Below are 14,942 nucleotides of genomic sequence, written 5' to 3' on the forward strand. Positions count from 1 at the left end.
TTTCATTCGACTTTCATGGCAAAATTAGGTGCATTTTTACTTGTGTTTTAGAAAAAGTTTATTCATCATTTGACAATGAAGGATAAATACAACAGTTTAACATTTATATCAATAAATACACATCCCAAATAAGTCTCTTTAGAATTGGCTGTGTAGATATGGTTATCAAGTTTTCAGACTCTCTTGCTCTATTGTCTGCGATTCAGTAGATTCCTGTGTTGGTAAAATAAGTTTGTGTATCATCTTAATCTTCTCCTCCTCAGTCAGAGAACTGAACTCATGTACTGGAACCTGTAAAAGAGTGAAATACATTAAAAACAATACTAAGAATCACTAAAGCCTTATTCTCCATAGCTGTTCAGAACTCACTTACCAAAACAGTTTTATATCCGAGTTTTTTAAGATGGCGAAGTTTAACAGCCAGGTTGCCTCGAGGATGTGTTGAACCGAAGCAAAAGGAATTATGGGGAGGACAGACCACGGCGATCCTGGAACGATACAAAATTATACAAAATTGATCAAATAATTTTAATATCTCAAAAAAAAAAGATTACTGAGCTCTGCATGTGATTTCAGCATATTAATCTTTATTTAATCATTTATATTTCATTTAATAAGTTAAGGTTTATTAAGATGATTGGATTCCAGGGTACACACATGCTTAATAATGTAAAGCTTAAATAATATAAAAGTAAATTAGATGCATCACCTTTCATGACACTTAAGGGTTCCAGAATCATCGTCGTGGGCTCCACGGTTCTCTTCTACTTGACCAGATGAAGTAATCACACAGTCTAAACCAAAGACAAGACAAAAAGTTTCAAATATTATACGTATACATCCCAAGTTAGAACAAGACGAGCATTCCTAGTGTAATAATTTGTAAATAAAATCTCATATGTTTTTAATTATGCATATTCATGGGTCAATGACAAAAACAGTTTGACAAAATGAGAAATTGTTTAAAATCTTTTTAAAAAACTTGTTTTAGAAGCACGCATCAGGTTTATTTCAATGCACAGAGTGTATTTATGTTATTTTTATGCAATAAAAATTACATTCGCACCATTTTATGAATGGACCTAAAAATGTCAAATGGTGTAACCACCAATTGCGCCAAAGAATGAGAAATATTAAATATTTTATCCACATTAACTCATTCACCGCCAGCCTTTTTGAGAAAAGTTGCCCACCTGATTTTTGTGATTTTAACAAAATTTTCACAAAATTCCTTGCAGGAAAAATTATCTTATATATATCTTAAATATATAAACATACAAATTATATCAAATTAAAGAACACACCCTCTGCTTTCAAACAAACAATAAACAAACAAACAAACAAAATGGGAAAAAAATGTTTCATTATATATTTACTTTTTCTACTTAATTTAACCACTGAAATATGGATATTTCTCTTCAAAAATACAACATTTTGAGCAAAAAGCTTAAAAAAATTCGTTTTTGTAAAGAAATGTATGTTAGAGATCAGACTCAGAATGACTATCAAACATAAAGAGAGTTAAAATAAAACGTTATATTTTTTTAACTTCCGTTTTTGATAAATTCGTTTTGGTGGATAAAAGCGGTATTACACTTTCACTTTGAAATTCGTCCAGAAAGGCATACTTATTAGTTAAATATGAACTCATAAATGACGAGATAACTCGTCAATGGCGGTGAATGAGTTAATGGCAAATGCAAGTGTAATCATCATCATCAAAAAAAAAAAAAACATTTTAAAATATAATTTTATTAGTTATTTCTAAATGTAAATTTTAATGCGTTTTTGTAATATTTGTCCTGACATATGTTGAAAACAGCTCTGTTGTCTAAATAATCTTCGGCAAATGATGTAAAAATGTATGTAAAAAATCATATTACACTAAACTAGATGATTATATTTTATTCCACATTTTTTATGAATGTATTTATATTTTCATTTTAAAAAATACTAGTTACACCAATTGACACCGACATTTTTACAATTATCCCCCAAATATTAGTTCAAAATGAAATAAACCCAGAAATGTTAGACTTGGTCCTCAAAAGAGATAATGTATGCAAGTAATCTGCAAATTTATTTTGAAATTTTAACCATTTCACATTTAATTGAACTATACGGATACAAAATAATTAACGTGACGTCATTGACCTTCAATATAGAATGTATTGTAAGTACTAAAATGCACCTGTCGAGATGAATCGCAGTACCCGAATGACCATGGATTATTAGTTTCGAGCGGTTATTATAGGGGAATATTTGGAATGGTGCAACTGGCCAATCAGAATCAAGGATTCCAGAGTGCCGTGTAATAATAATCAATAAGTCCTTACCAATGAAATAAACACCCTGTTCCAGCACGCTCTCTTGAACCGCATCGTTTCCCACAATTTCCCTGACAACATTCAGCACTTCCTGGTTGACTGGAAGCTCCTGAGCAGGAGCTGGGATCTGGAAGTTTGTGATGGAGGTTAAGGGGGGAGGCAGGTGAGGTTGATCCAACCGTAAACAAAGATCCAAACCTTGCAACCCCTTTTGAACCTTGTTTGACTGTCTGCCTATGAGCACACGGTAAATGGTGTAAACAAGGTTTGATTCAGACGAGAAAGAAGCAGAATAAGAATAGATGTTAACCTTTCTCCAGAAGCAGGTCCAGGGTGTCCGGCTGAAACAGTTTCTCCAGTAGGGTTTGGGGAAAATGCTCCAGTAATGCAAGATAGTGGACGGCTTTCAGCAGATCAATATGAGAGATCTTAGAGAGATAGGACTCTAAAGCCTTTGTTACAGTGACCAAAAACCTAGAGAAAAAAAGGATATAAACAATCAGAAACACACACTTTGAAGGCACAGAAAATAGATTTTAAGCTTAAGTGCATTAATTTAGTTGCACTTTATTTTACACTACATGCACTTACAAATACTGGTAAATCCATGTACATAATCTGGGTTAAAGTAGTAGTATTACACAATGCATAGTATGCACATGTAGAACTGTACTGTAAAGTAAAGTGCTACCCATCATTTTCCTTTGGATGTTGATTATTATTTATCTTCATAAATAAATAAATAAATCATCAGCTTACTCTTGTCTGTCATCTTTCAGGTCGTGATTGAGCAGTGAAAAGACTTTTAACACACTAATGAGATCTTTCAGGGTCAACATGTCCGATTTCCGGAGAATTCTCTCAGCGAACGCATCCAAAAGAGCTGCGGGTTTGAACCCGAGATCCTCAAATGTTACTAGAAAGAGAATCACCTAAAAAAGATTATATGGGCAATTTCAGCATTATGGATGTGACATTTACAGTCAAAACTTGAATTATAAATTCTCAGAGAATGCATTTATTACAGATATATTTAATCATCGGTTTATATCATATATAGTCCAGACATCTTAGAAAACATGCGTTTAAACATCAGTATTTTTATTTTAGATGAGAGAAATATGCATGCGTTATGGATGTAACAAAAAAGGACTTGTTTTTGGGAGACATACTCTGTGAGAATTCTGTGAATTAAAATGCACAAAATAGAAGCAGGGACATCTCTTTAAAAATATATATTTTTTATTATAAAAATGTTGTATGCGCATTTATGAGGAGAAACAACTTTATAGATGTGTCATTTCTCCGTTAGGGATGTGACTATTCTAAAATTGCATTTAACTACGAAAAATAATTTTTAAAAAATGCTTAAAACTTTAACCAAGACTTTGCATGATATTTAAACCACCAAATATTGACATGTAAGATATCAGTACACTGCAAAAAATGATTTTCAGAGATTTTTTGTTTTCAGTAAAAATATCTAAAAAATCTTAAATTAAGATGCTTTTTCTTGATCAACAAAACAACCCAAGAAAATAAGTCTAGTTTTTAGACCAAAAATATCAAATTTAAGTGATTTTGTGCATAAAACAAGCAAAAAAATCTGCCAAAGGGGTAAGAAAATGTTTCTTGAATTTTTCTTGAATTTAGTGTTTAAGAAAAATGATTTTTTTGCTTACCCCACTGGCAGATTTTTTTGCTTGTTTTATACACAAAATCACTTAAATTTGATATTTTTGGTCTAAAAACTAGACTTATTTTCTTAGGTCGTTTTGTATATCAAGAAAAAGCATCCTAATCCAAGAATTTTTAGATATTTTTACGGAAAACGACAAAAATACTAAGACATTTTTTTTTCAGTGTATGCTTAAAAACTTTAGAAAAAACAATACTTTTAAAAATACGGTTGACATTTGCATAGAACTGCCATGAAGGAATTAAATAACACAGATAACTGAATCTGATTTTGTTCTTTCATCATAAGAGTAGGCTGCTAATAATAAATGTGCGTCTCTGTTCTGACTTTATATTATTAGATGCGTAAATTAACTAAATGTCTGATGGTCAAAAAATAAAGTATATACCATTTGATTATTTTATTATCTATTTATGAGGCCAATTAAATACTATATATATTACATTATACTGTATATACTGTAAATAAATTAACACTGTATATTAAAACTAACTTAAGCTAACTCAACTTTATTTTTATAATTTAAAGTAACTCCTTACTAGTCAAGAATGTTTAAATAATACTAAATTCAAGTTTTACAGTGTAAATGTAAAGCACCAAACAATGCAACATTGTAAAAAAGTAGAGTTTAGATACATTTGGCTTTGCTAAATAAAGCTTTAGATGTCAATTGTAAAATTGTTACAGAAATTAATTTGTGAAATCGAACATTCACCATGCTTGTTTCTAAAGTCAAAAGATCTTTCCCAAAGTTTACATGATATTCAGGTGCATAGACAGGATTCAAATTCTTCTTTTGATTGTCTACCACAGGGTTTCCCAAACTGGGATTCAAGTTGATGGAAAAACAATTAATTAACTGCCACTAAATGTAATTGTATTAAAAATGTAAAAAAATCTAAATTAAACACTTACTAACAAAAATATATATTTGTTTATAATTATCATGTCATGTGACCATTACACAACACTACTATATGGTCGCCGTGATTTCACCAAGTAAGATGTGATCCTGGAACAACATTTTTTCTTGATCCTGGATCGACGTTTTAATCAAAGATACCCCAACCTACCCTTAACTCAAACCCTTACCATTTTTAAACCCTCAATTTAGTGTGAAATAATAGTTTGAGGAGTATCTCTTAAAAGCCCCTAACCCAATCCTAAACCTAAATCTAAAATGCACACTAATCTTAATCCTGCAATCTGATTGGTTAATGAAAATGTTGATCCAGGACCAACAATGGTGTTGATCCAAGATCACATCTTACTTGGTGAAATCATGTTCACCCACTACTATATATCAAAAAACTCATGCAAAATGGACAGATACATTTTATGTACCAATGAAAACAAATTATCCGATAAAGGTCTAATAATAAGTTCCAGGTACTAATAACAGTAACTATGTAAAATACTGATATAAACTTTAAAATGGATGAAAAATACGTTTTTAAAGTTAAACAGGCAAACGCGCTATAAACTATTGAAATGTTTACTCAGGGGGCATTCAGGGGGAACTTCAAATAAAGGATTTCAGTCAATGGGGTTCGGCTGACAAAAAAGTTTGAAAACTCCAGGCCTACCAGACTAAAAAAGTAAGATCCACTGCTTAGAAATGTACCATCCCACTTCTTTTAAATTTAAACCAGTGGAGATCTCACCTGTTTGTTGGACCACATGTCAAAAGTATTGACCACATATTCAGACACAGAGCTGAAGAGGCTGTAGTTCCTGTAGCGGAGTTCACGACAGGATATAAGCACCGCTAGAAGTCTATTAAAGGGAAACTCATGCACATTTTCTGCAGGAGAACAGAATTGAGAAGATGAGTGAGAGCGATTCGATATAAGGGCCATATAAGAGATTGGTTGTTATTTGCTCACCAGCTATCTTTTTGCTGCAGACATCTAACAGAGGTTTAAAGTTCAGACCCATGGCAGCCAGACTGCAGAACATGTACTGATTGTTGGGTGGACTAAACTTATCTGTCATTGACAAAGCCTTCATCTGAGGGGACAAAAAGAGGATATAACAGTCAAGCTATACTTTATTTTAAAAAATGAAGGACTGAATGAAGCATTTGGACAATTTCTGGTTGCTATTGACATATCTTGATAGTTAAAGGTGCAATGTGGGACTTAAAGGGGGAACTCTTGAAAGAAATGCAATATAATATACATAATTATCAGTGGTGTATAAAGACCTTACAAAATTAACTGTATTGTTTTTATTACCCTAGAATGAGCCGTTTTTATCTACATCCTTTACATAAAAGTGCTGCCATGTTTCTACAGTACGGACTAACTGTTCTATAGAGCGTGTTTTGTCACTACGTTGTCTCAGATGATGACATGTTTGTCCTGTGGCGGCTTCCGTAGCTTCTCTATGCGTTTCGGAAGGGAGGGGTGAGCTAAAGAGTGAGGCGTTGGCTGCAATTTATAATCCAGGGTTCCCACACCTTAGTTAACTTCAAATTCAAGGACATTTCAAGATCTTTCCAGGTCCGATACCCTCAAAGGACTAAATGTGGGGACACATTTCAAGTGAGAGCAAGGTTACATCGTGTTACCTTTTAAGATACATTGTTACAGTTTCCTTTTGAGGGAACTCACGCTGCGCCACTGCGGTGACACTTTGGGGATGCCTCCAGGGGTAAGTGCGTCTGAATGTGTATATCAAATTTAACCAATGGTGAGGCTTAACGACAAAGACAGGGTAACGGGGGAGCCAGGAAGTATATCGCTATCTGAAATATATTGACAAAGACGGTGTTGCAGGGATGCAGGAAGTATGGCAAGGGAGACGCAGCGTCTCGTTCCTTTCTCAGGGAACAACAGTTAAATACGTAACCCGAGACGTTTTCATGTGTCAAACACAACTATGCAAAAAAGCATTTTGGTATAAAACAACATTCACATACAGAAAATATAAGCATTTAAAGCAACAGTTTAGCACGTGTGCTTAAAAAGTCTAGAATTTTTATGATATTATCCTACACTACAAAGGGAATAATATGGATTTTTTTCCAGAAAACTTCTTGCATAAAATAGATTCAAGCTCTTTGAATGACCTGTGTCTATGTGTGTATGGGTGATTCTCGCGAAACCATTGAAACACCACGGCACTAATGATTTTAGCTTTAAAATGAGTAATATAGTAACATTAAAAAGCATCAGAATTAACATAATACTGTGTTCTACCTTGCACAATGTGTGATTTCAACATAAGAATTTATAATTGGAAATTTTATCTCATTTTCTGCTGAAATTCTCATTACCGCAATGTGTCCGACTGTGTTTGAACATGCGTTATGTTGTAATTTAATCAAATTAACACAAAAATATTAAGAAAAAAAATAAATGGATCTTTTGTTAGACTACTTTAGATGACAGAAAAATATTTACTGAATATTCATGTATAATCATAATGAAGAAAAATTAGGAAAATGATGTGTCCATGCCTGATGTTCTCATCCTCCGCAACACTTTTTGAGAACAGTTTAAGCACACATACAGAATTTTAATAAAGTTTGATTTTGAGTGACCAAGCACATGGACCAGTTACTTCAAGATGGCTACCAGGTAAGATCATTTTTTTACAGTTAATTTGAAATATTGTCTTGTCAGAATGCTTACACGACATTTTGATTATCATTACCGCAACAGATGCTTATTAAATGTTAATTTAATTAATAGAAGCATAATACTTTGATTTTAAATGCATGTGCAGAATCTCCAAATTATGTTCTTTCAGGTTTGTCATGTCATTTTGAAAATATTTCAGTGTTGATGTTTTCTGACTGTTGCGGTAATGAGATTTTTTAGGACTAATTTTTTTAATTATGTTACAAAAAGTGTTAAATGATAAGTAAAAGTTTTTAAATTAATGTTCCCATTTACTCCAGACTTTGTTTTTCAATGTCTGGTGGGAAAAAAGGTAAATTTAAGCAATTTTTACATTTTCATGCTTGACATTTTTAAAACCAAGTTTTCGTGAGAATCACCCGTATATTTTCAAAAACGTCCCAGGGCCTTGAATTTTTTTGCACAGATTCACAAACTTTCAAGGATTTCAAGGACCCGTAGATGCCAATAAAAGTCCAACATTGCACCTTTGTGGTTATATTGTTAGATAAATAAATATTTAACAATAAAATGATCAAATGACGGCTAAGAAAAGTGAAGTTAATTTTAGAAAAACATTGGAACAAAAAAATGGATAGTTAAATCTAACCGCCAGCTGTTTCTTCAGATGTAGAGGAGAGTTTTTCCCGACAACTCTCATCATGCTCTGTAGAACCACAATGCTCTGGATGCCAGATATACGATCCTTCAACAACAACCTTCAACATCACAGTACATAACAATAAACACACACACACAGATATTTGTGAAATTATTTACATGTGCATCCTAATTTTCCCACCTCAAAGCCTCTCTCAAAGCCTGGACGTTCTTGCTGTCCTCCATATCCCGAAGAGAACCAGCCAACACTGAGAGACATTTCTCATCCATCTGATTTACACGCTCCTGCATGTGTGACACATTAATTCAGAACAGAATTATTTTTATTTACTTTATTTAAGTATAGAAAGATAAATAAATGGTAAGTGAAAATATGAATGAAGTGTGGTCACATTCACCTGTATGACCCGCAGCAGGGTCTGCACCACACGAGTGTTTTGCGAAACTCCCAGCTTGATCATCGCCAGCAGACTGTACACCAGATCGTCGCTCCTCATGCGCCAGGCATCGGTTGCGGCCCGGTCGCAGAGCTCCTCAAAACCCAGGTGATCAAACATCAGCTGCAGCTCATAGCGTCTCTGTTCCTCCGTCATCTTCTTCGTGGTGTCCCACATGCGTGTTAACATGCTGCTAACGTGCCGTTGGGACTCTGGAAACCTCTGAGATGCGTCCAGGACGTCAATGGGTGATAAACAGTCTTGCAAATGTGTGTAGAAAGGTGCTCGCTTCTCTAATGGAGGTTCACTGGGGTCTGTAGGTTGCAGTTTAGTTGTTTGTTCAACATTGAGAAATTCTCCACGTTCACCAGGTTGACAATAATATCTCACTCGATGTGACGGGCATCCTTGTGTAGGGGTTTTTCCCCATCGAGAGGAAGCAACAAAACTTCTGCTCCTACATTGTAAAGCAGTGCTTGTCCATATAAAAGAGTCACATTTCCACAGGGATGCAGACCTAAGAGCACATCTCAACATGTCTACACTGGATTTATACATATTTATATTAGCAAATATGATACGGCTAATACAGGATTCTTCTTCCAAGATTTTTGCATGACATAAACTGGAAATAAATGAGAAAGCAGAATTATAAAATGTAAACCACAGAAAAGAATAATTACCATGGTATATGATAGTGTTTCTACAAATAACAAATGTACTTTTAGTACAAAAATTTTTTGTTACACTGACATAATATAAATATATATATATATATAAACATTGTTCAACATTGGACAATATTTAAAGGAATAATTTAAGGAAATAATTCAAGAATGACCATCAAAACATCCAAAGTAAAAAGGTTTTCTGGACTCTCCAAGAAGTCTTTTTTATAATATTTTGTGCACATTTTTTTTTTGTCATTTTCAATACGTTTAAGGCCCTCTAACTTATTATTTTGTATTACTTTAGGCTAATAGTTATTACAAAGGTAGAATAATTAGGTTGATACATTTTAACTTTTGGATAAGTTATAAGTATACAAATATTTATTTTAGTTGAAAAGTATGATTATCATCACACATTGTTGTAAGGACTGCTGTTAAGTAAATTACAGTTGAAATAAAATAAACACTTTAAACTCTATTTGTACTCCATTGTACTCCAAGGCACACCAAATAATACTGTGGTTTTCCATGTTCCATAAAAACACTGCATTACCATAATATCAGGGTATATAAATATATGTAAATAATAACAATAGAAGTTCAGGATTATAACAATCAAATACGTGAATCAATTAGCATCATGCTGTTATTTTTTTAAACAGCTGAAACTGCATTTTAAAAAAACTTATACAGGAAAATCAGTTATTGTTAAAATAGCATAACTACAAAAACGTAATTATAATGTATCAGGAAAATTACACAAACATATAAAGCTGAAGTGGACAGCATCTTCATGCTAATGCTAATCCTATTTTAGACACCATTAGCTGCATTATAATACTTGCTATACGTTTCCTAGTAGAAAACAATATTTAAATAATGTAGATTAATCAATTCACACAAATTACTAATCTTTAGAAATTATATACAAACAACCTTACCCTTCATTCACATGTGCACTGCTTTCACTATGGACGCGGCCATGACACTGACAGGAACATACAGGAACAATCAACAGTTCCGCTTTCAGTATCTCATGTTATTTTTACAGTAATGCCTAAATTATTGGTAATTAATTTATAAAACTTTTATTTTGGTTAAAAAGTACAACAAATATTAACTAGAATAAATATATATTATTTGAAGAAATCGAAAGCGGATGTTTCCCACCGGACGTCTTATGCGGAACACAAGCGGTTGCCTGGCAACACAGGACGCTTTGGTGAGCGGTGTCGCAGACATGGCCAAGTTTGTGCTTGCGGGTGGGTTATTCTTTTGGATAATTAACTTTATAATATTTAATTAAAAATAGTATTGTGTAATTATAACAGATTGTATTTGTTAACATTCGCTTACTACATTAGTTACCATAATGCACAGTCAATTATTAATGTTAGGTAACACAAATACGATTGTTCATTATTTATGCATGTTAGTTCGTTAGTAAATTCTGATATAAATAAATGCTGTATATGTATTGCTATTTATTGTTGATTGTTATTTTATGTTAACTAATGTAATTAATTAGTAGTGTTAACAACTGGAAACGCATTGATAACTGTTACCATTACATTTAATAAAATACTTAAATGAGATTTTTTAATGTATAATATTGCATCAATTCATCTGTACAGGCAAAGCTGATTGTCCGTATTATGCAAAGGCTGAGCTTCTCGCAGATATGCTACGACAAAAACTGCCTGATTTTCACATTCACAAGATTTGTGTGCATCCCACTGAATGGAAGGTAAATATATGTTTGAACTCCTTACATTCTCTAGTCCCCCTAAGATGTCTGTGTGTTAAATGTCTTCACATTTTATTCACATTGCACATATATTTATTGTTTTCTGTAGGTTTGGCTGGAGGACACCTGTGCATTAAATGGTTGGAAGCATTCAAGTTGTCCTATAGTGTGGAGGGAGTTGGTGGATCGTGGTGGGAAAAGCATGCTACTTGGGGGCTTCAACGATTTTCTTGAGCATGCACAGGTTTGCATAGTGTGCCAAAATATGTAAAAACCATGGATAGATGAGAAAACTTGGTTATTTTAGAAAAAACATTGTTTGTTTGCAGTGTAAACTATTCATAAATGATCCTGTTTGAATCAAATGATCCTTCTGTATAGTTTTCAGTTTTTCAGTTTAATTCTTTAAAAAATGTATATAACCAATAAGGTGTAAGAAGTTAATTAATTCAGGGTAACAACATCCACTCACATTGAAGTTTCATACAGGTCCAAGGTCAATGACTATACAGTATCTATGTGACGATCATATCACTGTCCTCTTCTGCAGGGTTACTATGGTATCACCTCAGATATGACCACTGATCTGATGCTAAAAATCGCAGAAGAAAATCTTCAGACAAAAGAACGGTGCATACAGGAGGAAATTCAAAGACAAAACTTACTCACACCATTGCACGTATGGATCAGCAGGTACACATGTGCATTCATTAAAAATAAATTCTTCAGAAATACAATTTAACAAAATTTCTATAGCAGCATTGGTAGAGCATTGCATTATGGGTGTATTAGCTCAAACTCATGACCTTTGCACTGCTACTGCAATGCTTTATAATACTAATAAAATACATTGCTTGTAATGATCTCTAAGTCACTTGGGATAAAAGCATCTGCCAAATGCATAAATGTGGGCCAAATGAAATTTACAGATATAATACACTGTCTTTGCATTAACGCTTAACCTAAAAACTATCTTGCAGTGCATTGCATCCCGTCTGCTACATCCTCATTCCTCAATTGTTCACACCAGGGCTTTTCCCAAATGCTCCCACCATCAGCCTTCACCTCCTGGATGTTGGCAGCTCGGAGGAATCCTTACACGGGCTCAAAATGGAGGTAGAAGACCTCGCCCTACCTCACCTCCACGAGGTCACTGTCCATTCAGACTTAACCCTGGCCTTTCAAGAAGCCCACTTTATTATTTTTCTGGATGACCTGCTCACAAATTGTGAAAGTATTGATGAGCAGGATGCCAAGGACCACAAGGTGAGCCGGGTAGCAGAGCGTTTTAGTTGTTACGGGCAACTCATTGAGGCAAATGCACGGAAAGACGCGAGAGTGCTGGTGGCCGGAGAGGACTTTATTAATTTGAAGTGCTCGCTGCTGATCGAGAACGCGCCTTCTGTCGACCCGCACAACTTTGTGGCGATGACAACCCAACTGGAGAATGAAGCAAAAGCTCAGCTTGCACAGAAGTTATCAGTCAAGACCACAGGTAAAAAATATTTGCCCCGATAAGCATTGTAAACATTTTACAAAATAACGTAATGTAGCCTAAAATCTGAAATTTCATTTGGTTTATTATTTATTTGTGCAAAGGGTTAAAGATTTGATTCCCACCCTTTTGCACAAATACACTGTCAGAAAAAATGACAATTAAAAAAAAACTTTTTTTGGTTTTGTGGTCCAGAGATACTGTCAATCACAGTCCAATATAATTAAATTCTGTATGCAATGCATAAAATTTTCATTGTCAAGTCAATGGATCAGTCAGTGCTTATTTTTTCAAACATTATTTGCTTAATAATTTTCCTCTTGTATTACATTCGCAGACATCACTAACATCATCATATGGGGCAACGTAAGCGGCAGTTACCACATTGACCTGCAAAAGGCGATGGTTTACAGATATGATGGGGCTGTTTGGGGTCCAGATAGTTTTTCTCAGCCAGTCCTGGAGATGATTTATGATTGGTAAAGATTATTATTGTAAATAAATAACTATTATACAGACTACTAATAACTATTAAAAATATATTTTTAATTAATTCCTTCTAAGCTTTATACGTTATCATAATGGCTGTGGTGTTAGCAGGCAGGTGCAATACATTTAGAAAATAAGGGTGCCATTTTTGGTTTCTTTTATTTTTGCATCGTCACCCCTAATTTTTAAAAGTGTATTTAGGGGGCATTTTAAGATTTGCATGTTAAACATGCACATATCTTTAAACGTATACTTTTATTTGCCACCCACAAAATGATACACATTCTTTTTCTAAGGAAATGGCTGGAGAAAGATTTTATGAGATTAGTACATGAACGTCGTGCCACAATTTCATCAAAGACCAACAAGGCCACAGCCATGTCAACAACCAATGGGATAGTAGCAGTTTTAAAAGCCTGGAACAACGATACGTTACCGGGGGAAGTCTTTTCATTGGGTGTACATAGTAGAGGTAAGACTATTACAGTTCACCATTAGATGGTTTTATAATGAACAGCCTATAAGATAATGTAATGGATTATGCAAAATGTAAAAAAAGGTTTTGTCACCGCTTTATAAGTCAAAAGTTAACCACATTAGCAGCGCAAAAGTTCATGATTCCCAGCAAACACACTTATAGGCCTACTTATAAAATGTATACCTTGATGTCACTTTGGATAAAAGCATCTGACAAATGCATAAATGTAAATGCAAAATGAAATCAAAGTCATAATTAAAGGTTTTTTTTCTCTATCATAATGCAGGACAGTTTGGATTTCCAGAAGGTTTGGTCTTCTCGATGCCCGTGAGTTGCAGGGATGGTCGATGGTCAGTCTGGTTAGATGTTACTGTTACAGATGATTTGAGGATGAAGCTTGAGGCTTGCATTTATGAACTTAAAACAGTGAGTATGAAAGATTTATTAATAAAATGTTACATGGCGGATGGAATTGTGTGCTATGATATCATAAAATTATATTAATTAATGTATTTACATTTCCTGTAGGAGAGATACATTGCAGCTATCGGATACTGAAGGAACTACCCTGATGATTAGGAAGGATTTTAACAATGTATTCAGTTTTTTGGATAATTTCCTACAATGTAACTATATGAAGTTCGCTGGATACAATACCATATGTTGTACCACTTAACAGTTAAACCTCAGAGTACTTAGATAATTACAGTGTATACTAAACTCAAAGTATTCTGTATAAAAACAAATATCCTGTTTGTTTCAGGTTTGTTTTTTGTATTTTTCTAATAAACAATTATATGCAATTGTTGTTTGTCGGTGCAAAACTTCCTTTATTAAAGAAATAAAAACCCCAAAATAAAATTGGCCCATAAGCCATCCTAGCTGGGTGTATATGACTTTTGTTTTTCAGCCAAACATATCAAGAGAGTTATATTAAATCATTTTTAGCTTGAAACTGGCATTGAATAGTGCCTCATTTAAGCTGAAAAAAGAGCATCCATCCATGAAAACTAATTCATCCACTGAATCAGTGTCTGAATAATAGCAAACATTATGGGGGTCCCCTAGCTAAGCCCCCATTCATTAAATTTTTGTTTAATGCAAACAAACCCCAAATTACCCTTAATTCAAACCTTAACCATACACCACAACAATATATGTTCAAATATATTTTTAAATATATTTCACGAAAATGGCCAAAATATATATTTGCAGGAATATATTTAGAAACATGTATTTTTCACCATTATATGTTTTGGCCATTTTGAAATATTTTATAAATATTTATAAACATAAATATATATAAGCATTTATATTAACATTATACTGGAAGAAAAACTATGTTACACACC

General features: G+C 33.6%; 2 protein-coding genes across 2 annotated transcripts; one reads left to right on the forward strand and one right to left on the reverse strand.

Moving 5' to 3' along the window:
• Positions 1-33: 33 nt before the first annotated feature.
• Positions 34-10,464, reverse strand: fastkd2 (FAST kinase domains 2). The gene is made up of 12 exons (XM_055206134.2): positions 10,323-10,464; positions 8,672-9,335; positions 8,455-8,558; positions 8,263-8,371; positions 5,913-6,036; positions 5,691-5,830; positions 3,087-3,259; positions 2,638-2,801; positions 2,337-2,561; positions 710-794; positions 374-488; positions 34-291 (listed from the first exon to the last, which is right to left on the reverse strand). The coding sequence occupies exons 2-12, from the start codon at positions 9,266-9,268 to the stop codon at positions 166-168; spliced, it is 1,962 nt and encodes a 653-aa protein (XP_055062109.2). The 5' UTR covers positions 9,269-9,335; positions 10,323-10,464; the 3' UTR covers positions 34-165.
• Positions 10,465-10,510: 46 nt separating this feature from the next.
• Positions 10,511-14,471, forward strand: mdh1b (malate dehydrogenase 1B, NAD (soluble)). Its single transcript, XM_055206136.2, has 9 exons — positions 10,511-10,643; positions 11,016-11,128; positions 11,238-11,372; positions 11,679-11,821; positions 12,109-12,623; positions 12,961-13,102; positions 13,409-13,584; positions 13,877-14,016; positions 14,119-14,471. The coding sequence occupies exons 1-9, from the start codon at positions 10,541-10,543 to the stop codon at positions 14,146-14,148; spliced, it is 1,497 nt and encodes a 498-aa protein (XP_055062111.2). The 5' UTR covers positions 10,511-10,540; the 3' UTR covers positions 14,149-14,471.
• Positions 14,472-14,942: the final 471 nt, after the last annotated feature.

The sequence above is a fragment of the Misgurnus anguillicaudatus genome, chromosome 3 (assembly GCF_027580225.2).
Source record: "Misgurnus anguillicaudatus chromosome 3, ASM2758022v2, whole genome shotgun sequence".
Lineage (NCBI taxonomy): Eukaryota > Metazoa > Chordata > Actinopteri > Cypriniformes > Cobitidae > Misgurnus > Misgurnus anguillicaudatus.